This window comes from Geotrypetes seraphini, chromosome 3 (assembly GCF_902459505.1).
Source record: "Geotrypetes seraphini chromosome 3, aGeoSer1.1, whole genome shotgun sequence".
NCBI lineage: Eukaryota > Metazoa > Chordata > Amphibia > Gymnophiona > Dermophiidae > Geotrypetes > Geotrypetes seraphini.
The window spans coordinates 360852686-360876244 of record NC_047086.1 but is presented as its reverse complement, the minus strand read 5'-3'; the positions used below and the strand labels follow the sequence as shown (position 1 = coordinate 360876244).

Below are 23559 nucleotides of genomic sequence, written 5' to 3'. Positions count from 1 at the left end.
CATTCTGTTTGCCCTTTTCGCTGCCGCGCATTGCGCGGACGGTTTCATTGACTTGTCTACAAGTACTCCCAAGTCTCTTTCCTGGGAGCTCTCTCCGAGTATAGCACCATCTCTAATTAGCAATCACAGCATGCAAAATAAAATACTACACTATTCAATGCCAGTGGTGGCATTGAACATCCAGGAATTTTTTAGCCGGCATTAACTTAACCGGCCAAGTCAATATTCTGTGCTGGCCGGTTAATTTAATAATGGCCAAAGATAGAATAGAGATAGAAAAGGAGGTTCTGAAAAAGTTTAGTGAAGAAAGAAGAAAAATTTTTTAGTATAATTTGAAGACTAAGTTTAAAATAAAAACATTTTTTCAATAGCCTATTTTGTCATGTCCTCCAACCTTCAACCTTGAACAAAAATCTGCTTACTTAGCTTACACCCATGTATTCAAACTCAAGTCCAATCCCAGTGTAGTTCTCTCAGTCTAAGATCATTTGCACCCCCCCACCCCCAGCTTAGATCTTGGCTACACCCATGATAATATGCACTGTTTTCTGATATTACACACATGCATGTACTGTTGGGAAATACCACCCCAGACATCTTCTCTGCAAGGCAGTTCTTACTATAACTTCCTGCTGAAACACCTCTGAAAAGAATATTTAAAAAATCTTCGGTAACACCCAGTAGTTGGAGCTAACCTGTCACCAATCTTCCATCCACCCAGCAGCCCTCATCAGGACTGCCAGAATTTCCCACATCCTGAAGACCTGGGCACTTTGATTTTGAACCTCAGCTCCATTCACATGACAGGAGAACTACATATGTTATTACCATATTGTTTCTAATAATAGCCCACCTCTAATAATGACTCGCCCTTCTTTTTCAGCAGAGAAAATTTTGTTTTAAAAGTCAAATTTAGATTCCTTCAATAATAGCTCAACCCCCCCCCTCCCCCCCGGATTCACAGTACATGACATTTCTCTCCTTCTCTTACCTCCTTGCAATGACCGAATCTTTCTTCTTACCTTTTCTCGCTGTTCTAGCGCTTGGCTTTAATGTGCTGTAGAACTCTTTTAACCTGGGCCAGAACAAAAGAAATAAACCAAAACAATGTTTGGTTTGTTATTTATATATCATTTTGGATGGGAAATAATGCAATGTGAAACAGCAAATGCCACTGTTATATCACTGCCCTTTTGCCACGGCAGCACGTCTCTCTTCAATGCCCACACATGCAGTGTTTTGATGTGAGGCTAGCAACACGCCTCATGGAATCCTGTGGAATGGAAATAGTCCTGTCTGCTTCAGTTCAGACAGGAGCAGGAAAGCTGAGAGATTTTTCCCACTCTGAAAACAAACCAACAGAGTGTGTGGTGAGACGTTCATCAGCATCTCTGCTAGATCAGATTGTTTTAGGACAAATTGAAAATAAATGGGGGGAGGAAGAGATAGGTCTCGGTCCATTTTTGCTTATTGTTGTCATCTTACCCACAGAAATCTAAGTAGGATTTTGGGGCTGACACATTGTGCCGGCCGTTCCATTGAATATGTTTTTTCTTTGAACATAGTCACACTTTTTGGCCCCATATTACAGGCCTTTCAGCCTTATATGAATGAGATCCCGCAATGAGTTTCTGCACATGATCCCATATCCCTCTGCATTGCCTCTGATGACATAAAATGGAACATCCGAAGAATGTCAATGAATCAGTGCATTGCAAGGCTGTCTCTTTACTATCCTGGAATTCACAGGATCTTTTCTTTTCATAATGCCTGAAGAGATTCCAGGAAGCGTGAGGAACATAAGTATTACAGAAAGAAATAGATGCCATTTTGAATTTGTCTGAGGACTACTCTCCTGGGGTTTGCTTAATAATTCAAGATAATAAAAAGAGGTAAAACAAAGAAAAAAAAATCAGAAAATACCTTTTTTATTGGACTAACTTAATGCATTATTAATATAAAATACTCTTGGTTCTCTTTTCATAGCTTCAGATTGTAATTATCCATGTAGCGGTATCAATTACTGGGAAATGTACTCATATTATTATGTAAATGGTTTTTTGCTTCACAGATTAACAATGCATATGAGACTGAAGACATCACAACCCAGAAGCTGGTGAAGGCCCATGCCTATTCTCTCATTGGAGCACAGGAGGTAAAGTCATTCACTTTCAAAAAGGCACAGCTCTTTCCTGGAGAGAAGGGCCCTTTCTGCTTATAGGTACCAGGAGCCTTGCAAAGGAAGCACAAAGACCTCCATTAAGCTGGGTGACAGCAGGGCAATCGACTAGGGCTTTAGCTGAGTTTACTCTTTCAAAAATACTAGGACTAGAGGGCATGCAATGAAGCTACTAAGTAGTAGATTTAACACAAATGGGAGAAAATATTTCTTCACTCAGGCCCTGATTCTCCAAAGTGCCGTCCCGATTTTAGGCAGCTGTAGGTGTCCTACAGCTGTCTAATCAGCCAATCGGGATGCACGTTTAAAAAAAAAAAAATGCTCCCCAGGCAGGCCTGAAGGCACCTCTGGGAGCCTAAGGAGATCCGCAAGATGCCTAAGCTCGTCTAAGGGCCTTAGGCTGGCCTTAGGCGAACCTAGGCGGCCCTACGCGTCTCCCTAGTAGAGGAGAAGCTTAAAATGTAGGCCAGCAAAATGCTGGGGGTCTCTCTGCCGCTATAAGTATAGCGGGCCGCGGCCTGTCCGATCGCTAGCAGGAGGGTGCCCAATCCCTCCTGCCCGAAGACGCACCTCCCCCGGACACTACCGACCGCCCCCCCCCCGACACTACCGACTGCCCCCCCGACATTACCGATCTCCCCTCCCCCCCACCGACAGTATCGATCGCTGGCAGGAGGGTGCCCAATCCCTCCTGCCCGAAGACGCACCCCCCCTCCAGCGCTATCAACCCCCAAACCTCCACTCCACCAAACCTGTTCTTACGGCCAGATGGGTCTTGCACGTCCAGCCAGCAGGCACGCCTCATCGAAATGAGGTGGGCCCGCCCCTTCCTGGCCCATCCCGCCGAAGCCTAAGGCCTGATTGGCCCAGGCTCTAGAAGCCTGGACCAATCAGGCCTTAGGCATAGCGGGTCCGCCCATCCCCACTAAGTCTAAGGTCTGATTGGCCAATCAGGCCTTAGATTAAGTGGGGATGGGCGGACCCGCTATGCCTAAGGCCTGATTGGTCCAGGCTTCTAGAGCCTGGGCCAATCAGGCCTTAGGCTTCGGCGGGATGGGCCGGGAAGGGGCAGGCCCGCCTCATTTCGACGAGGCGTGCCTGCCGGCTGGACGTGCAAGACCCATCTGGCCGTAAGAACAGGTTTGGTGGAGTGGAAGTTTGTGGGTTGTTAGCGCCGGGGGGGGATGCGTCTTCGGGCAAGAGGGATTGGGCACCCTCCTGCCAGCGATCGATAGTCGGGGGGGGGGGGGATCGGTAATGTCGGGGGGGGCGGTCGGTAGTGTCGTGGGGAGTGGTCGGTAGTGTCGGGGGGGGGGGGGCATCTTCTGGCAGGAGTGTTTGGGCACCCTCCTGCCAGCGATCGGTCAGGGGGCACGGCCCGCTATACTTATAGCGGCAGAAAGATCCCTTGCCACGATAAGTGTAGCGGGCCGTGTCTAATCTAACCCGATTCTCTAACCAGTGTCTGTAACATGGACGCCGGTTACAGAATCGGGGTTTAGTTTAGGCCGATTCTGAATAGGACGCCTCTCCCGGGCGTCCTATACAGAATCAGGGCCTAGGTGTCTTGCGGGCCTCGCCTTCAATATAGGCGGCCTGCCTGGGGAGCATTTTTTTAAAAAAACGTGCATCCCGATTGGATGATTAGACAGCTGTAGGACGCCTACAGCTGCCTAAAATCGGGATGCACTTTTGGAGAATCAGGGCCTCAGTGTGTAATTAAACTCTGGAATGTGGTAAAAGCAGTTGTAGATGTGGTAAAAGCAGTTAGCTTAGCAGGGTTTTAAAAGGTTTGGATAGTTTCCTATGAGAAAAGTCTAGAGCAGAGGTAGGCAATTCCGGTCCTCGAAAGCCGGAGCCAGGTCAGGTTTTCAGGATATCCACAATAAATATGCATGAGATAGATTTGCATCTCAAGGAGGCAGTGCATGCAAATCCATCTCATACATATGGTGGAGATCCTGAAAATCTGACCTAGCTCCAGCTCTCGAGGACCGGAATTGCCTACCCCTGGTCTAGAGTAACCCAAAAGAAGAGGAAACCATTTTTGATTTTGCGTCCTCAGGTTCTAAAATTGGGGGCTACATTTGTGCTTAGATTTCCTTGTAAATGTTTAGCTAATTATCAGGGAACTAGATATATATTCTTTGAATCTTCACAATTGTCAAGATTTATTTCAGCTAAATATGTGATTGTTGCTAGTAACCCGGTTAACTTACAAGAGGAAGGCTTGTAATAAGTGGCCTAGTTGTGATTTAGGTTCACCTTTCTGTTTTCCTAATAATGATTTAATAATTATAAGTATACCGATTTTTCTTTTTAAAGCTCTCCCCATTATATACTGGACTTGGGAAAATCCACTGCTTATTCCTAAAATAAGCAGCATTTTCCAGTGCAATAGGTGAGACATTCTAGACAAATGTTGAGATGGGTTATTTCCTCATAGCCGCGTCTACTGCAGAAGGAATCTACTCCAGAGTTTTCACTCTGTTTCTATTGTACTTCACTGAGCTCTCTAGCTCCACCTACAGTTCTTTCCTTCTGCTTGAGTGCCTGCAGGAGTATTTGTTCTGCTCTCCCCATTTTATTATTTTTAATTTGATGTATATTTGGTGCTTGGAACAATTTTGAAGCTCTGCCTGCTTGAGAATTCGCAGACTTTGGTCTGTAGTTGACAGGCCGATCCCACTGGGTACCTGTTAGTCAGCCTACATAGTTTTCTCTGGAGCTCAGGGTCATCCCTGACGTCTCACCTACTGTTAAGCAGGGTCGAGCACAGGCTTGGCGGTGTCTCACAGGGTGCTGGTTGTATCTTTGCACCTCTGCCTATCCCGGTGCACATCAGCTAGTCCGCAAGGGTGGAGGTATAGTCGGACATAGGAGTCTGACTGGCAGCCCGATGATCAGCTTTACAGAACCATTCCCAGCATTGTGGCAGTGAATTTTCTCATCCAGCTACTGTGAGAGAGCTGAAAGCAGGCTACAGCACAGATCCTGTCAAGTCACAGTGAGTACACAGGCTGACAGCCTGTGAGAGGAATCGGTGGAGGTTGGAAAAAGTAGGGTTTTGAGTGTTTCTGAATTTTTCCCCTCCTGAAAAATCCTAAAATCGTTATTTTTAGAGTTTGGGAAGTATGAAAATATCGCAATTTTGGAGTGAATTTTTTGCCGGCGGCCATCTTAGTTTTTAGCAATCTTTTTTTTTTCTAAAGCGCCCAGCTTCTTCAAAACTGCAAATTTTGTCTTGAAACCTGCTGGAATGAGTCCTTGGGCTCTCTTCATGTGGATTCTTGCCAGGATTGCACACATTTAGTGCTTTTAGAGCATTCTTGCGCCATGTGCTACATGGTGCAGCCAGGGGGGGCACAGCATACAGCTTAGTCTCTCCCCTGCTGAATCAGATGACCAAACGCTCAGCTAGCACAGTGGGGTGGCCTTTGTGACTTTTGGGGCTCAGTATGGCTGGTAATTCTGTCCGCCAGGCTGTGGACTCTTCATAGCCTAAGGGTGACTCTACGGCCCAGGAGCCAGGCACCTTTTCTGAATTTTTGAAATTTTTGTGCTCTGAATTTTGGAACCAGTGTTCTCCTCCTACACAGTCCCAATCTGCCTCCACTGTGTCTCTCAGTGGTGTTGCTCCTTTGGACACGTCCTCGATTTACCCTGCAACTGTGCTTGTGCTGCCTGACCCTGATCTGGGGGATCCTGATGCAGATGACTTGCTTGCTGACCCCTTATTTGTAGGTGCAGCACTTCCCAAGGTGGGAGATAAGGGACTGTGTTATAGATCTGTGTATCCCTCTGGGGTTTTTGGAGCCTGGAAATGCTCTCACGATTCTGCGCTTATTTGCTGGTCCTTATTTCTGAATCTTTACAGGAGATCCTTTTGGTCACTCAGCCGGCACCATCCACTTCTTCCTCCTGGCTTTGTGGTGTGTGCTTGCAGTCTGCTACTTTCCTCTGGCACCCTGATATGTGTATTCTGGTCTCGGAGCAGTTTGTCTCTCTGGAGGGTGCTCTGAAAATTGCTAGAGCTATGTCACACTGGCATTCTTTGGCACAGGAGTGTCAGCAACTTTTGGATTAGTCCAGGGTGGATTCTTTAGTGGCGCAGGTGACTATATACATCTCTCTCCACAGTATGGGTGGTATAGTGTTAGAAGATATGCAGGACTGCCATGTGGGTGTGGTCCTCAGGAAACTCTGACACAGCTGCTTTAGGCATTAAAGCTGCTTTGGTGGCGTCTTTTGTCGCATGCACCTGTCTCTCTCAATTGCGCACACTGGAGAGTGAGACAGTGGTTCCCCCCTCAACATTTTTTGGCGGGGACAGATTATATGGTGGATGGATTGTATAACCTTATGCGAGTTTGGTAAAGGTGTCAGTGTACTCCATCTCTGCCTGTAGAATGCTTTGGTTCAGACTAGAGAATGACACGGTGACTATTACCTGCGGCTAGCTGCAGGTAGCCCACAGAAACAGGGAGGAAAAAAGACTGGTTGCCGCAGGTACAGGGACAAGGCCGTTCACCACCCCATGGAGCAGTGAATGGCCTTGTCCCTGCAGTAAAGTATCTGCCACGTTGCCTCCCTTCTCACCCCTCCCAGTCAGCAACCTTCCTCGTGATCGCGTGTCCAACAGTCCCCTCTCACGATCGCGACACTCACTTCTTCCCGATTGCTGGCAGCAACCCCCCCTCAAAAAAAACCCTGTGACTCTCCTGGGCTGTGTCAGCCCTTTCGCAGCTCCCACCTACATTTTTTCTGGGAAACAGTCTCCTGTTTCCGTCAAGGCACATTCTTCCACGAGTGTGGCTTCTTTGTGGACCACACCTTGAGCTGTCTCCCATAAGGAGATTTGCAGGGTGGCAACGTGGTCTTCTCTTCATGCATTTGCCAAGTCTTACAGAAATGACTGTGGCGGCAAGACAAGACTTTGGGCTATATTCACTAAGCAAACCGATTGTGTATCGATCGGTTTGCGACCACTTAACTATCAAATTTCCCTCTGGCCTGATTCACTTACCTCTCCTGCAATCCGCTTGGAATCCTTGCATGCAAATGAGGTAAAACGCATGCAAATTGGACAGCGACCCGATTCACTACACCAAATTTCCGATCTGACTAGGCTGGCCAATCACCTGAAGAAGCGACTGCTGGGGACCAGTCAAAAATGTCTTTCCGACTAGAAGCCCTGCTCTCTGCCCTGCAGTCTCTCCTGCCTGCTCGCCCCGAAGGCTGCCCTGCTCTGCCCTGCTATCTCTGCTGCTCGCCCTGCTCTGCCTCAATCTTCCCCTGCCGCATCACCATTCTCCTGCCCTTCCCCGAAGCTCTCCTGCCTTTCCCTGCCCAGCGAGCCCATGGTTTTAACCCACGGGCTCCATTTATCTTTTTGTGAGGGCGGCAGCTGGCAAAAGTGGGACCAGCTTTTAGGAGCCACGCGGGTTGGGGTCAGTGGATGTGGCGGCGTTTCCCCGAAGTCAAAAGTTAAAAAAAAAAAAAAAAGATTGCTGCTTCTATGGTCTGCGCATGTGTGCGGATCATGCATGCACAAGCCGTGCAGGCAGATGGGGGTGTTCCTTCAATCGCCCTCATCTGCATGTTTAAGTTTACTGAATCAGTTGGACCTGCAGAGATCGGCCCAATCGGGCAGGTTAGTGAATCCAGCTCTTTGTCTTTGGCTCCTTGGTATTCAGGAAGCCCACCCTAACTATTTGGGGATTGCTTTTGTATGTCCCATCTGTCTAGAATGTCTCACCTATTGCACTGATAAAAGAGATTATGTACTTACCAGGTGAGACAATCTAGACTCACGCCCAGTCCTTACTGTACCTGCCTACAGTTTTAGTCTGTTTATGCCTTTCCAAGCAGATTCTTGGATGCTCGTCAGCCCTTGGGGTCTGGGAATAATTCATATATGTTTCAGTTTTATATGGGAGCAGTTTCTGAGCTTTTTTGCAGCCTGTGCTGGCGATTAACATTACTGTTGAGTTACTTCTTGAGCAGAACAATTGGTCTAAGCCTGTTGCTTGCATGTGTAATGGGTGGCTCTATGTGCTTGGGTACTAACTATAGGTGGAGCTAGAGAGCCCAGTGAAGTACACTTCTCTGTCGGTATTCGCAGGGGTTAGGGGCAGAGCCGAACTGCGAAGTGTGAAAAATCGCAAATAACTTTGTGCTGGCTCTGACCCACCCCAGGACCTTACCTGGTGGTCTCCGCCTCCGATCGCCTCCTTCCATGTGTGTTGCGTGTTTGCAGGGGTCAGTGCAGATGCTTTGGTCTCCTCTTTCCCCACTTTGGTGTCAGGCTGGGCAGAGCGAAGCTAGTTCCTCTTTGGGCTGGGCAGCCTGTGCCGGTCTTACCTGGTGGTCTAGTGGGCTTTTGGGGCAGGAGCGATCTTCCTACGCTCTTGCCCCGTGCAGATTGCCAATAGGAAATGGCTGCCATGAGCTCCCGTAGTCTCTCGAGACTACGACGGGAGCTCACGGCAGCCATTTCCAGTTGACGATCTGCATGGGGTAGGAGCGTAGGAACATCGCTCCTGCCCCGAAAGTCTGCTAGACCACCAGGTAAGGCCAGGATGCCGGGGGGAAGGCAGGAGGGAGGCAAGGAAGGTCTGAAATGAAGTGCTTTTTTTTCTTCCCTAAAAAAAAATTGCGAATAACCGAATCCGCGGAAGCTGAAACCGCAGATTCAGAAGGGGAAGTGTACAATGGAGGCAGAGTGAAAAATCCAGAGTGGATTCCTTCTGCAGCAGCACACGGCTATGAGGAATAACCCATCTGTCTAGAATGGCTCACCTTTCTATTGGAAAAGAGCTTACCAGGGAAAGCACATAATCTCTTTTTTATTTACTTATTTTTAGTATTTTATATACCTCTCATAGACTAAGGGAAAATGCTTGAGTACCTGAAGGTAAACCACTATCTGTCCTGGTGTGCTCACAGTCTATCTAATGTACCTGGGGTAGTGGAGAATTATGTGACTTGCCCAGGGTCACAAAAACAGCACAGGATTTGAACCAACAACCTCAGAGTGCTGAGGCTTAAACAGGATTTTCCTGCCTAAAGATGCCCCCATTGGGTTTTATTAAGAATACAAACACATAATGGCCAATTAATATTAATTTATTCATAGTCATTTAATGACATAATCTTACATCAAGGGCTCATACATATGATTGCATCTGTACAAAGTGTCCTGCTGAAGGGAAGAATTCCAATATGTCATAGCAATTCTGTCACTTACTGTATATATCTTTTGTCCCTACCTTCACATGATTGGCTAAAATATTCCTCCTACCATATAAGGCATTTCATACATGGTAGGGTATTCATACATGGTAGGGGAATGACTTTCACTTAACAAAGACCTTTTTTTTTTTTTTTTTTTAATAAATAGGCTTAAAGAAAAGTTTTACAGAATTATATATTTGCTTACAGCAATCTACATAAATATGCATTATAATGTATATCTTTTAAAAGAACTCCTGAATTCTACTTAGATTAAAATTATACCAAAGCAATGCAAAACTTATTTATTGTGGGTAAACAATAATTGTACCCTTAAACAAAGAATATCTTTTTTAACCAGCACCATTCTTATAGCCTTAGAGAATGAATCATTGACCCTGTATGATTAATTTTTACTCATGCTGGAAAAGCTGAAAGCTTCACAGAAAAAAACTCAGGTTACTCAGAAAAATCCCCCCTTAGTGAGAATAGCTAATGTGCCGACCAGATGAACTGTTCAGGTCTTTATATGCTGCCTCTGCCTTCTGGAAAACTGATAGGTTGCATAAACCTAACTTTTAACTAATTTCTTCATTACTTTTGCTTTAAGTTCAGATAAAAGTTTATGAACAAACCATATTCTTGCATTTTAAAGTGAGTTCTATTTCATTTTCTTAAACCAAGCAAGGCCAAATATCCTGGGCCTCTGGAAGGTTTACATGGAAGGTTTACATGGAAACCCAAAGGTCTAATAAGTCAAACTCCATATGTTGCCTCTCAGGATTCCTCAAGGTTTAAAATATAAAGTTTGCAAAACAGTTTTATGTTTAAACACACATATACAATTACACACAGTCTGGGGCCCCAATCATTCATTCAAGAATTATTAAAGTTTTATATATATATATATATATATATATATATATATATATATATATGTGTGTGTATATATATATATATATATATATATATATATATATATATATATATATATATATATATATATATATATACATATATATATATATATATATATATATACATCCATCAGATTACTGTATATGTAACTTCCTCCTCAAAAGAGGCCTCTCGCTGGTATGTGGCTATGACAGGCTGGAGTAAAAACAGGTACTTCCATATAGCAACCAGGTCAAAGGCCAACCCAAGTCTGCCAGCTAGTACCTTGGACATAGCCTTAAACACTAGACAAAGAAACCTAAAAAGGCGGGAATCTGACTCTAGCTTTTTCCTATCTTAAACAGCAGTGCAGAGGAAGAGAAATTGATTCCTAATATATTTCTTCTGTAACTCAGCATAAACCAGATATTTATTCTCACCAATATCCCACAATTTATTCCAATTTGTTTATCTGGTTCTGTATCCTTCTTATATCCACTTTTTGTCACTTACAAACCTTTCTTACATATTCTTTAATATGGGTGTGTCCTTATATATAAAAGTTTTATCTAGCTTGTAAAATTCCAAAGAATAATAAGTAATAAAGTAAGTGTTTCTTTTCATGCATGCATATATCAACCAAATACCCAAATACCTTTTTCATACTGTCCATCCCAGAAAGGCCTGCCACACCCCTGTTTACTTGAGCCAGAAGGCCACATTCTCAGGTTGTAGCTCTAACCACTACGCCACATTCTCCTCTGATTTACTCTTTTGGGATCTTGCCAGGTACTTGCGACCTGGGTTGGCCACTGTTGGAAACAGGATACTGGACTTGATGGACCTTCTGTCTATCCCAGTTTGGCAACTCTTATGTTATGTTCTTGTGCCATGGACCCCAGCGTGTTTAATACCATTAAACAGAAGTAAGAAAATGTAATGTCAACCCAGCAGCTCTCTAGTATGAACAATATATTCCAATGCATGAATCTGATATCTCGGTGTCTTCTTTATGGTTCATTGTGTACAGATAGGGGTGAATCTAGTGAGTTTGATACTTAACTGTGAATCATGTCAAAGTCTTCCTATCAAACAAGAAGAGGCAAATGAGATGTCCTAAAACAACCAAACATCAAATCTGACGAGTCTTTCTATGAAAGTCACAAGTCTATGAGTAAGGGACCACTCAGGAGACCTGTCTTATAAAGATAGGTCCTTACTCATAGACTTGTGACTTTCATTGAAAGACTCGTCAGATTTGATGGATACTAAACTATAGACTTTTATGGCATTTAATTATTTGTATTAATAAAGTAACTGTTTGGTTGTTTTAGGACATCTCGTTTGCCTCTTCTTATTTGGTTGTTTTGCTGTATTTTTGAGGCAGATTGCTACTTTCTCCTTTTGTAAAGTCTTCCTATCAGCAGAATCAATATTAGGCCTGTTGATGCCCATAGCCTACCAGCAGGCTATGCTCTTTTGTAGCTTTGGACAGAGTTGGGGGACCCCTAAGGGATGAAGACTCGGGGCATTTGCTCTAGTTGTACCTTCCTTATGCCAGCCCTGCCTATTGGATATTTTTTATAGTATGACACCTGCTGAGATTCTGCATTCAGTCTAAGAAAGGGCTTGCCTGTTTTTTGTTTAATTCTTATATACCGCCTACAAGCTGTTGAAGTGGTATCCACTCAGGTGGGTAGGAATTTTTCTAGCCCTGTCAGGCTCACAATCTAAGTTTGTACCTGAAGCAGCAAAGAGTTAAGTAACTTAGCTAAGATCATAAGAAGACTGTGTGGGATTTGAACCTGGTTCCTCCAGTTTTCAGCTTATTGTTCTAAGTTGTTACAATCAAATCAGTTTACTTATTATATACCGGTACTTATTTTGTACTTGGGGAAATGGAGGTTTAAGTGACTTATTCAGAGTCACAGGGAGCTATAGTGGGAATCAAACACAGTTCCCCTGGTTTTCAGGCCACTGCCTGCACTAACTATTAGGCTACTCCTCTGCTCCTTCATGGCCAAACACCATGTCTTTAGGAGATTCTGGTTCAGTTCCCATGCATTTTTAAGATCTAATGATGTCAGGGGCAAAGCAGTGATGCACTGGACAAGGGGTTCTTAACTCAGTTCTCAGGTCATAACAAGCCTTTCCAGTTTTCATCATATCTACAATGAATACAAGTATGCATGAGATAAATTTGCGTGTAGTGCTTCCATTGTATGCAAATCTCTCTCATGCATATTCATTGGGATATCCTGAAAATGTGGCTTGCTGGGTGGGTATTAAGGACTGGGTTGAAAACTCTGCATTAGATTAACAGAACTGTATAAAAAGTCTTGTGATCTAGAGCCTGAGAACCAATATAGGACAATTAAAGATCTGGATCAGAAAGAAAATTTGCTCCCAAAAGAAATCCATTGTAATCCTATAAACCCAGTGATTCTCTGCTCCGTCTCTGGGGCACACCCAGCCAGTCGAGTTTTCAAGATATGAGAAAACAGCAAGGCAGACAGTCCGCTAAGGAATCCAACGTGGAGCACGAAACAGGTAGACCAAATGAGGATGAATAAGTTTATTGAAAATGCTCCCAGGAGCAGCGCCCAACATAATTTGCCTGTGCGGCTTCTTCAGGGGCATATAACTAACTGAAGTTAAAAACTGCTTTTGCCAGCAAAAGCAACTAAAAGCTGGTGTCCAGTGTATCCTTTTCAAACAAGAAGATGTCCAGCAAGAAGCTTATAGAGTCTTGAACATCTTCTTGTTTGAAAAGTGTCCAGTGGACACCAGCTTTAGTTACTTTTGGTGGCAAAAGCAGTTTTTACCTTCAATTAGTTATATGCCCCTGAAGAAGCCGCACAGGCAAAACACGTTCATCCTCATTTGGTCTAGCTGTTGTTCTGTGCTCCATGTGGGTTTTCAAGATATCCATAATGAATATGCATGAGATAGATTTTATATACCAAGGAGATAATATTTGCAAATTTATTTCATGCATATTCATTAAGGATATCTTGAACACCCAACTGGCTGGGTGTACCTCAAGGACTGGGTTGATAACACCTGCTATAAAGTAGAGAATGACACAGTGACAAAATTCGTTACCATTCCTGTTCCCACGGATAACCATGGGAAACCATCTCCATGTCATTCTTTAAGGAGAGGGAGAAGAATCAAAGTATGAATGGGTACAACCATTAATCCTCAAGCCTTGCATTGAGGAATGTTGGTGTAGAAGGATTGAGGTTTTGATAGACACTAAAGAATGACACGGGATTATTTCCCATGGTTATCTGTGGGGACGGGAATGGTGATTAATTTTATCACCATGTCAAAGCACCATACTGATGAATTGGCTCTAGCAGGTTGTCCATATTTGAATCAGTTTGCTGGTATTTGGGGTATGTGTTACTCAGTAGATTTTATTTTTCAGTTTCCTTTGCTGGATGTCAGTAAATGAGTGGAGGTTTTGAGCTCTGTGTGTCTGATCCCTTTTCACTGTAAGTTTACCACTACATCTCATGCGTGCTCCTGGATTCCTGCTTCCTGTAGCCTCTTGCACATGCATGCTTATGTCCTGTGCTTACTGACTGCTTATTCTCTGTGGTAAACATTGCAGGTGAGTTACCGCGGCTGGTTAGAAAAACTAATCAGACTCCGAAATCCTTGGGGTGAAGTGGAATGGACAGGAGCCTGGAGTGACAAGTAGGTTCAGTGAATAGACTCTTTCATTCTGTAATAAAACCTCATTGAAAAAAAGGATGGGGTTCTAGTTGGCAGTGGCACACTGAATTATCACATGGGGGATAGAAAGGGTACACAAGGCTCACAACAAACCTACTGAAGCAAATCAGAGCCAGATGCTGTGCTGATTATATAATGCTGTACATTCAAACAACTCAAACTCTTTAAGAGAACAGAAATGTTACCAGTACACTGAGACCAATAACAGGAAACATCTAGAAAAAGGGAAACATTTAAAGGTTGACATAGCTATAGAGACTGGAAAATCATACACGATTAGCTACCCATACTGATGGGTCTTTACATTTGTGTGGCTGTAAGGACTTTTTGTCTTCACTTCAGCTACTCTCTATCAACCCAGAAGCTGCCATCCTAGACGACTGTCCTGTTTGCATAATGGTTTAGTTGGTCACAGGGTTGTTTCCTTTGGAAAACCTGTTGCATCGACAAATAAAGGGCTCCTTTTACTTAGCTGCGTTAGGATATTAACACGCGGAATAGCGCGCGTTACATTGCCGTGCGCGCTAAACGCTAACACCAGCATTGAGCTGGTGTTAGTTCTAGCTGCGTAGCGTGTGGTAATACCTTGTGTGCGCTAAAACCGTTAGCGCAGCTTAGTAAAAGGAGCTCAAAAATTACCTGTAAATACTGCCAGGTCATGGCATTCTGTTGTAAATGAAAATTACCTGTAAATCCTTGCAGGTGCCTTAAAATGATCCTTCAGGAGACAATGACTGCAAAAGGGCTATTTTTTTCATATAAAGACAAAATAAAACCTGATAATGCAAATTTACAAATGTATAGACCAAAAACAAAACTTTAGGCACCCAAATGGGGTAAATGGCAGTTAGGCACCTATCTGTACTTAGATGCTATTTTATAAGTGAGTGTCAAAGGCCTCCTTTTACGAAACTGCGATAGCAGTTTCTAGTGCGGGGAGCCGCGCTGAATGGCCCGTGCTGCTCCTGATGCTCAGTTTCATAAAAGAATGGGTAAGTGTTTTAGTACCTAACTGCAAAGGGAATGTGCAGTTAAGAGGGACACAGGCAAGTCACACACTTAGGTGCCAAATTTATAGAATACTGTAAGTTGCATGCCTAGGTGCTAACATTCAGATGCTAATATTTACACTTGCCTTTTGCATGGTATAGTGTTGGTGCCCAAATATCATCTTAGGCTGTCTTCTATTACTGAATCTGGGCACCCAAACACTAGCCTAGAATATTATCTTAGGCTCTGATTCTATAAACGGCATCTAAGTTCTAAGTGCAGTTGTCAATCAACCATCAGGCGCCGTTTATAGAATCGAGCTTAGCAGCGCCTAAGTGTTCTTAGGTGTCATATGCATTGAGGCCTGGATTCAAATGGTACCGTTGTCGGCAGCTGCATTAAAAATGGCTGCTGTTTGCATGTCAATCACGTCATGGCGCCATTTAAAGAATCACACCTCTGGCAAAGGGAAGCATCGGAAATGTAGGCCAGGGTTTCAAGACCTACATTTCCAGCACTACCTTTTGACATGAATTGTGCCTCCTTAGACGCTTTATGGCGCCTAACGTTAGCCATACCTACAGTGGCATTAGGTACCATAAAGCGCCTATGGAGGCACAATTCTGGTGCCGGTAGGTGCCTTGAAAATCAGTTTAAAATGTTGTTTAAATGGCATTTTTCATTTAAGTGCTGGTAGAGTGCCTACTAGCGCCTAAGTTAAGGCACCATTTATAGAATATGGGCCTGAATGCTTAGGCGCACTGCCATTTAGCCAGGGTTTTCTTGACATAAATTAATGTACCTAAGGTAGGCGCCTACTGAATCATGTCCAAACTCCACCTTGAGACTATCCCTAACCAGGCCTACTAGCCGGTAGACTCCAGTAGGTGTCTTGGTGTAGACACCTAACAAGTTAGGCACCTACCAATAAATTACATTTTTTAAATTGGTTTTTTAATTGCTTTTTAATATTTCTTTCAATTATTAGCGCTAATTAAGCCAATTAAAAAAAAATTAAGTTAGGCGCCTAGATCAGCTAAGCATACTGATCTAGGCACCTAACTGTAGGCATCTTTTATGAATTCACAGATTTCAGGTGCCTAACTTTTAGCTCTTTTTATAGAATTGCCACCTTAATGTACTGTAAAGCTTGACTTCATATTTCTGCAGTTTTTGTAGTTTTGGATGCTACTTTTAATATATTATTGGAGCACATGAATTTAAGGTCTTCCTCCGTTAATGCAGCACATCTTAGTTTAATGTTTTGGATCTTTCTCATTTCTTTGGTGATCTTTTAGATTCCCGTTTATCAAAGAAACCTCTGCAATGATTTTATTTTTCCTTCAATGCATTATTTTCCAAGGAGGAATTGTAATTTTTCTCTTTATTTTCTATCCCTGCATCATTGCCAATAGGATTCTCTCAGTAATAATTTTTGCTGAACTTTACTGTATTTGATTAATTTCTGTGATATCAATAAGTGGCCCCTTTAAACAGGCAATGCCCTTATTCATCTCATGTATCATGCTCTTTACTCTAGTTGTTAAAGTTGGTTAATCTTTTCCTCTTCTAGAACCCATCATATTTATCTATTTCCAAATAGGCTAGTAGCTCAATTGTTAATTCCTCCACTTCTGGATCTTCTGCTTTTCTTCCTCATCAGTAGACATCTTGGTTTGCCCTTCGTCTTGCTTTCTTGCAGTTCTGAATCTCCTCTCTCCATCTCTATCTCAGCCTTCCTTCTAGAACACCATTCTGAGCCAACTCCTTTTCCCTTATCAACTTTTACACTAATGTTCTTTGCTAGACCCCTTTTTCTCTCTCTGTATTAGCCATTCTACTTATGCCCTCCCTATGTATATCCACAAGGTCAAATATAGCAGTAAAACTGGACAGACAACTCACCAATCTGCTATTTTCGACCACAAACTAAAAACCTTCAAAAAAGACAAAAACTCTACTCTTCAAAAAATACATAAAACCTATATAACACAACCAGATCCATCCCAAGCTTCACCTACAATTACTATCTACTCCTTAGCAAATCAAAAATGTTCAAACTACTCCTAATGTATTTCCTAATATCATGACAATTCTTATGTAATCTGCCTTGAACCGCAAGGTAATGGTGGAATAGAAATCACTAATGTAATGTAATGTAATCACTAATGTAATGTAATATATATATATATATATATATATATATATATATATATATATATATATATATACATCCATCAGATTACTGTATATGTAACTTCCTCCTCAAAAGAGGCCTCTCGCTGGTATGTGGCTATGACAGAACTCCATGTGCTAAGGGTACAAGTGGACTAGCTGCGGCTTTGCTCCCAATATATCTGGATGTTGCTTATGGAAATCGGAATCAAGTCCACAGAGTATCCTCAAGCTGTAACAAAGTACAGGGAAACCCAGAAATCAACTGGGTCTTTGAAATAGCACCAGGATTAAAATTAAGCAGACCACCACGTGGTCTTTATCTGCTGTCACATTCTAAGTTTCCATGTGGTCTGAACTTTATTAACCAGTTTGTGGAGAGCTATATGCATGAGTATTATAGGACTCTTAATTTCTCTAGGATCAGTGGAAGGAAAGCTGACTGGTGTGCTTTTTTTTCATTCCTCAGTGCTCTAGAATGGAATTATGTTGATCCAAAAGTGAAACGGACCTTGGATAAACAATGCGATGATGGAGAGTTTTGGTGAGGAATGTTCTCACTGTGTGTGATGCATTTTAAGGAGACGATATCTGCAATTAACATTTTGCTCCTTATCCTTTGGGCTAATGCCTCTTCTGTTGACACAGGTTGGCTGAGATCTCACAATCATGTTAGAGCCCAAACGGCCTTTAAATTTGCTATAAATGGCCACTGTCGAGTTGCTTTGAATTGTCCATGTGGGGAAGTCTAGTTTTATCAGAGACTTTATAAAGTGGCTAGGTTATTCAAGATGTCAAATTGAACACAAGTATAAAGGGATCTGTGGATCCACCATACCAATTCTGTGCCTCTCAACACTGAGAACACCAGAAACTGCCATTGTGCAGGGTGTATGAAAAGGGAATTTGAGAATTGTATAAGGAGGTATTGTTTCCTGTTTGCAAAGGAAGTATTATGTGGAGTGATGATAGGTTAATAGGTTGGTGGAGTTGGAGAAGAAACTGGATGGCTTGATCTTTGTTCCTTATGACCCAGGGAGGAAAGCAGGAAAGAACACAAGCAGGGCCGTCCCGAGGGCTGGGAGAGTGGTGCAGCTGCACAGGGCACAAGGCAGGAGTGCATATATCAGTCCCTGTCCGTTGTCTCACCCCCTGTTGGCTGCAGTACAGTGAGCAGTTCAGGTGTGCGGGGGGGGGGGGGGGCACGTTGCACAGGATGGTCTAGTGGCCAATGTGAAAAAGGAGCCAGAGGAGGAGTAGGGTTCCCCAGTGTGAGTCTTGTGGCAACAGTCGCAGAAATAGATGAAGGAGGAGGACATTGGTAAGAACAGAGTAGGCCAAGAATACATCTCTCTGCATCAATGGGACAGTTCCAGGAAGTTATAGCAGTGCAGGAACCCATATACTGAAGCAAGGAGATGGATTTTGACCTTAGAACAATAAGGGATAAAAAAGATACCTGGGTAAAGAAAGGACCTTGTAGTTACGGGTGTGCATTAAAAAATTTAGGGCCTGATATTCCAAAAGATTTAACCAAATAGGAGAGGTTCCTGCCCAATTAAATCACCCTGAGAGGGTCAGGAGGGGATATTCAGCGGCATTTAACTAAACATTGCTGTATATTACTCCTGGCAGAATTCTGCATGACTGCACAACACACAATTTGCACAGTCGTGCAGAATTCCCCTTTCCTGCGCAGAATTTTCTATCTCCTCGATGGCATCGCTTGAACAGGTCATGGCATTGGCAGTGATTCTTGCATGCTGCCCTCTGTTAATCCAGAAGCCTCTCCTCTGCTGCAGAGAGACTTCCGGGTTAATGGCAGACAGTGCATGGGAGTCGATGCTGTGAGGCATTAGGGAGAGAGAATCCTAAGATGGGGAGGGGAGGAAGGAAAGATGCTATATAGGGGGAGAGAAAGAAGGAAAAATGGTGCAAAGGAAAAGGGAGGGAAGGAAAGATGGTGCACAGGAGATTGGAAACAGTGATGTAGTGAGAGTGGGAGGCGCCCTCCCCTGCTCCCTACTCTCTGCCCTCCCTCTCCTTTCCCGCACCCTCCTTTCCCCCGTAGCTCTTTAAATCTTTGCCAGTGCGAGCAACTTCTCCAGCCTGCTGCTCATGCTGGCGTTGGCTTTCCCTCTGATGTCACTTCCTGGACCTATGACCAGGAAGTGATTTCAGAGGGGAGCTTGGCTGGTGTAAGCAGCTTCTCCAGCCTGCTGCTTGTGCTGGGGAAGATTTAAAGAGGTGGGGGAGGAGGAGTGAGTGAATAAGCATGAATAGGGGGGAAGAGGTGCAGGCATCCTCAACAAGACTGCGCTCAAGGTGGTTCGCCCCTCCTACTATGCCACTGGTTGGGAGGGAAGGAAAGATGCATGGGGGAGAGAAAGGAGGAAAGATGTTGCATAGGGTGAGGGGAAAGGAGGAAGGAAAACTGTTGCACAGGGAGATAGGAGGGGAGGAAAGATGCTGTACAGGGGGAGGGAAAGGAGAAAAGCTGCTGCATAGGAGAGAAAGGAAAGCTGCTGTACGGGAGATGAGAGGGAAAGAAGGAAAACTAGTGCACAGGGGGATAGAAGGAAAGGAAAGTTGGTGCACGGGAGATGGAAGGGGAAGAAAGATGCACATGGGGGAGAGGGGAGAGAGGAAGAATTGGATATGGGATGAATGAGGAAAGGACAGATGCAATAAAGAGGTGGAAAACTGTTGGAGAAATCATGTATATGGTGGAGGGGAGCGAGACATGCATGGAGAAGAGAGAGGGATAAATGTTGGACATAGGGTGAAGGGCAAGGAGAGATGGTGCATGGGGAGAGAGAAAGAAATGTTGCACATAATAATGGCTGGTCGAAAGGGAAGGATGCTGCATGGAGAGGAATAGAGAGGTTTGGCCTTGGGCACAAGGCAGGGAGAGGGAGATAGATAGTGAATAGTGGAAAAGAAACAGAACTAATAGATAAGGCATTGTAAGGGAGGGAGGGAGAGAATGCTGCATGAGGAGAGGGATGCAAGGGAGGGAGAGAGAGATGTTGGACATGGGGGTAGATGAGAGGGAGAGAGAGAGACACAGGAGATGGAGGTGGAGAAGGTGAGAGATGTTGGATCCAGGAGCATAAAGGAGCGACGGAGAGATGCCTGACAATGGGAGTGAGGGAAGAGAGTGGGAGAAATGCTGAACCATGAGGGAGAGTGCAGCAGGGAAGAAAGAAAGCACAGGCAAATGTCAGGCTACGAGGGTGGGAAAGGAAGGAAGAGGGAGCAGATGCTGGACTATAAGAGTAGAGGAAGAAAGATCCTGAGAATGGTAGAACCATAAGGGAGAAGCCAGGAGGGGGAGGAAAGGATGGTAAGGAAACATGAGAGGACAGTTATTACAGAGGGTAGAAATATGGACATGGGGATTACATTAAAGTTGAAAGGGAATGGAAGGCTTAGGAGAGAATAAGATGGGGAATGTGAGAGAAGATGAAACTTTGATAGCTGAAAAGTGAAAAAGAGAAGGGTAATAATAATAATAACTTTATTCTTGTATACCGCAATACCATGGAAGTTCAATGCGGTTAACAATAGAAGAGACTGTACATTTACAGCGATGATACATATTATAGTGTTGTTACATTTACAGAGATGTTACATGAATAGCAGTAGTAAAAAGGCATATACTAAAGAGGAGGCTGTGCGTATACAGCGATGTTACATGTTATAGCGGTGATACATTTACGGTGATGTTAAATGAGAGGCAATGATAAGGCAGGGCAATTAGATAAAACAGAGATTGAGTAAGAGAGGCCATAGTGGCTTGGGAGGGGGGCGTAGTCGGAGGGTATGGAGGCATATCGAGGTCAGGAGGGTGCAGGGAAGGGGGGAAGGCAGCGTTAGCGGAATTTGTCGAAGAGGTAGGTTTTTAGTGACTTCCTGAACAGGTGGTAGGGCGGGGAGTTGGAAATGAGGGCAGTAAGGCAATTGTTCCATTTGCCCGCTTGGAATGCTAGGGTTCTATCAATGAATCTCTTGTAGAGGCAGCCTTTTAGGGAGGGAAAGGTGAATAGGTGGGCGTTTCGTGTGCGAGAGGGGCCTGCTATTTCAAGGTGCTCAGACAAGTAAATTAGGGAAGATCCTGTTAGAGTTTTGAAACAGAGGCAGACGAACTTAAAGATGATCCTTGCCTCTACTGGAAGCCAATGGAGTTTGGTGTAGTAGGGGCTAACATGGTCGTATTTTTTGAGATCATAGATGAGGCGGACGGCAGCATTTTGGACTGTTCTAAGACGTTTGATGGTATTTTTATAGGATCCCAGGTAAATAATGTTGCAGTAGTCTAATATGCTTAATACCAGAGATTGAATGAGTAGACGAAAGGCTTGGTGGTCGAAGTAACGTTTGATGGTGCGCAGTTTCCAGAGGGTACAGAAACATTTTTTCACCTGGGCACTGGTATGGTCATCGAAGGTTAGAGTACGGTCCAGGATGACTCCAAGGATTTTTATGGTGGGTAGGATGGGGTAATCTAGCCCATTCAGTCTGAGGGAAGTGTTTGTTATTTTATGGTTGGGACTTGCTAGGAAGATTTTGGTTTTTTCAGAGTTCAACTTTAATTTGAGTTTTGAGGTCCACAGTTCTAACTTGGTGAGGATAGATGCGATGAGTTTTTCTGTTTCTAGAGTAAGAGAGGCAAAAAGCTATAAAGGAATGATCATTATGTCAGAGGCAGGTGTAGTGAGGGAATAGATAGAAGAAGAGAAAAAAGAAATGGATAGCAATTGCTTGATGGAGAATTAGCAGACAATAGATAGGAAAGCAGAAAAGAGAAACTGGAAGCAACATAATGGAAAAATAAAACATGCAGACAACAAAGGTAGGAAAAATTATTTTGAATGCTTTAAATGGAATATGGATAATAATTAGCAAAAATATTGTTTAAATTTTGACAAATAAACTTGAAGAATTATGTAGAATTTGCTTATTTTGTAGGCAGAATTTTGCCAGGAGGATTATATTCCTCCTGACTGTTATAGCATGGTGTGGGCAATTGTGGGGCAATCCATGGAGGTGGAGTCCGGACAGAGTCAGGATTTATGGGGGCAGTAGTAGTATTCAGTGCTGATGCCTGCATAGCTAACTGGACAAGTCACTTAAAGCTCTAATCATATGGGTAAAAGGTGCCCCACTCTCTATTAAAAATGCAGCTAGTTTTCTATTCTATTGGTGAAGTCTTCTTGAAGGAATGATTAATGGTGGTACTAGAGTTTATCCGGCTTTCTGTTTGCTAATCTGTACCTCTCAGGCTCTGGTGCTGGAGAGCAGACCAGAGGCCATATTCTGTATGTTGTGGACCAGGCTCTAGTGTCCACGGCTCACTCTGCTTTTCTGCCCTTCGGCACAGGATGTCCTATTCAGACTTTTCCAAACAGTTTTCTCGGCTGGACATCTGTAACCTGACCCCCGACACCCTGACTAGTAATATTCTCCACAAGTGGAACACAAATCTATTCAGTGGCCACTGGATGAGGGGATCTACAGCTGGAGGATGCCAGAACTATCCAGGTAAAGGCCATTAGCCACACCTCTTCTGTTTGTCTTTTTTTTTTTCTCTCATTCCAATGTGTTTCACCAACAGATGTACAAAGTATAATGTGTCTCTTCCCATCACCCCACTAAAAGTGCCACTGAAAAATTATAAAATTTTTCAGTGGCACTTTTAGTGGAGTGATGGGATGTTAAGACGTATTTTATTTATGGGGAAATTGATGTCTTACAATACATTCAGGGTTTGATTTTTGTATTTAATACTATGATAATGTTTGATGAATCTTAAGATATTGTCTCTGAATTTTAATGGTCTTAATCACCCGATAAAAAGGAAAAAAGCATTGTTATTTTTGAAAAGGCAGGAAGCGGATATTTGTTATATACAAGAGACTCACCTGTCGAATATTGAATCTAAAAAACTGGAAGGTGGTTGGGTCAAACATTGTTTTTTCTCCTCAGCGATAGGGAAAAAAGCAGGTGTTGCTATTTTAGTTAATAAAAAATGTTCTGCTTCTTTTAAATTGAAGGCATCAGATCCTCTTGGAAGATGGGTACATGTGGAAATGAGTATGGAAAATACTACCATGACGCTTTTTAATGTATATGCCCCTAATTCGAACCAAAATGAATTTTTTAGGACTCTGCAACAACTAATTCTTCCACTGGCTGCCTCTAATTTAGTGGTAGCTGGGGACTTCAATGCTGTTATGGATCCATTGATAGATAAGAATCCAAGGAGAATTATAAAATCATTAGGTTTGGATAATTTTGTACAATCTTGTGACTTAAAAGATATTTGGTGTATACTTCAT

General features: G+C 43.4%; 1 protein-coding gene across 4 annotated transcripts in view; it reads left to right on the top strand.

The window, feature by feature from the left end:
* Positions 1-23559, top strand: part of CAPN8 (calpain 8) — a 210177-nt gene that overhangs the window by 103684 nt on the left and 82934 nt on the right. For all 4 annotated transcript variants that reach the window (XR_004538661.1, XM_033935863.1, XM_033935864.1 and 1 more), the window contains exons 6-9: positions 2072-2155; positions 13929-14014; positions 17688-17762; positions 22602-22762. Coding sequence is in view for 3 of the 4 variants with exons in the window: in XM_033935863.1 (XP_033791754.1) it covers positions 2072-2155; positions 13929-14014; positions 17688-17762; positions 22602-22762 (406 nt within the window). In the remaining variant the exon portion in view is untranslated. The remainder of the gene's footprint in view (positions 1-2071; positions 2156-13928; positions 14015-17687; positions 17763-22601; positions 22763-23559) is intronic.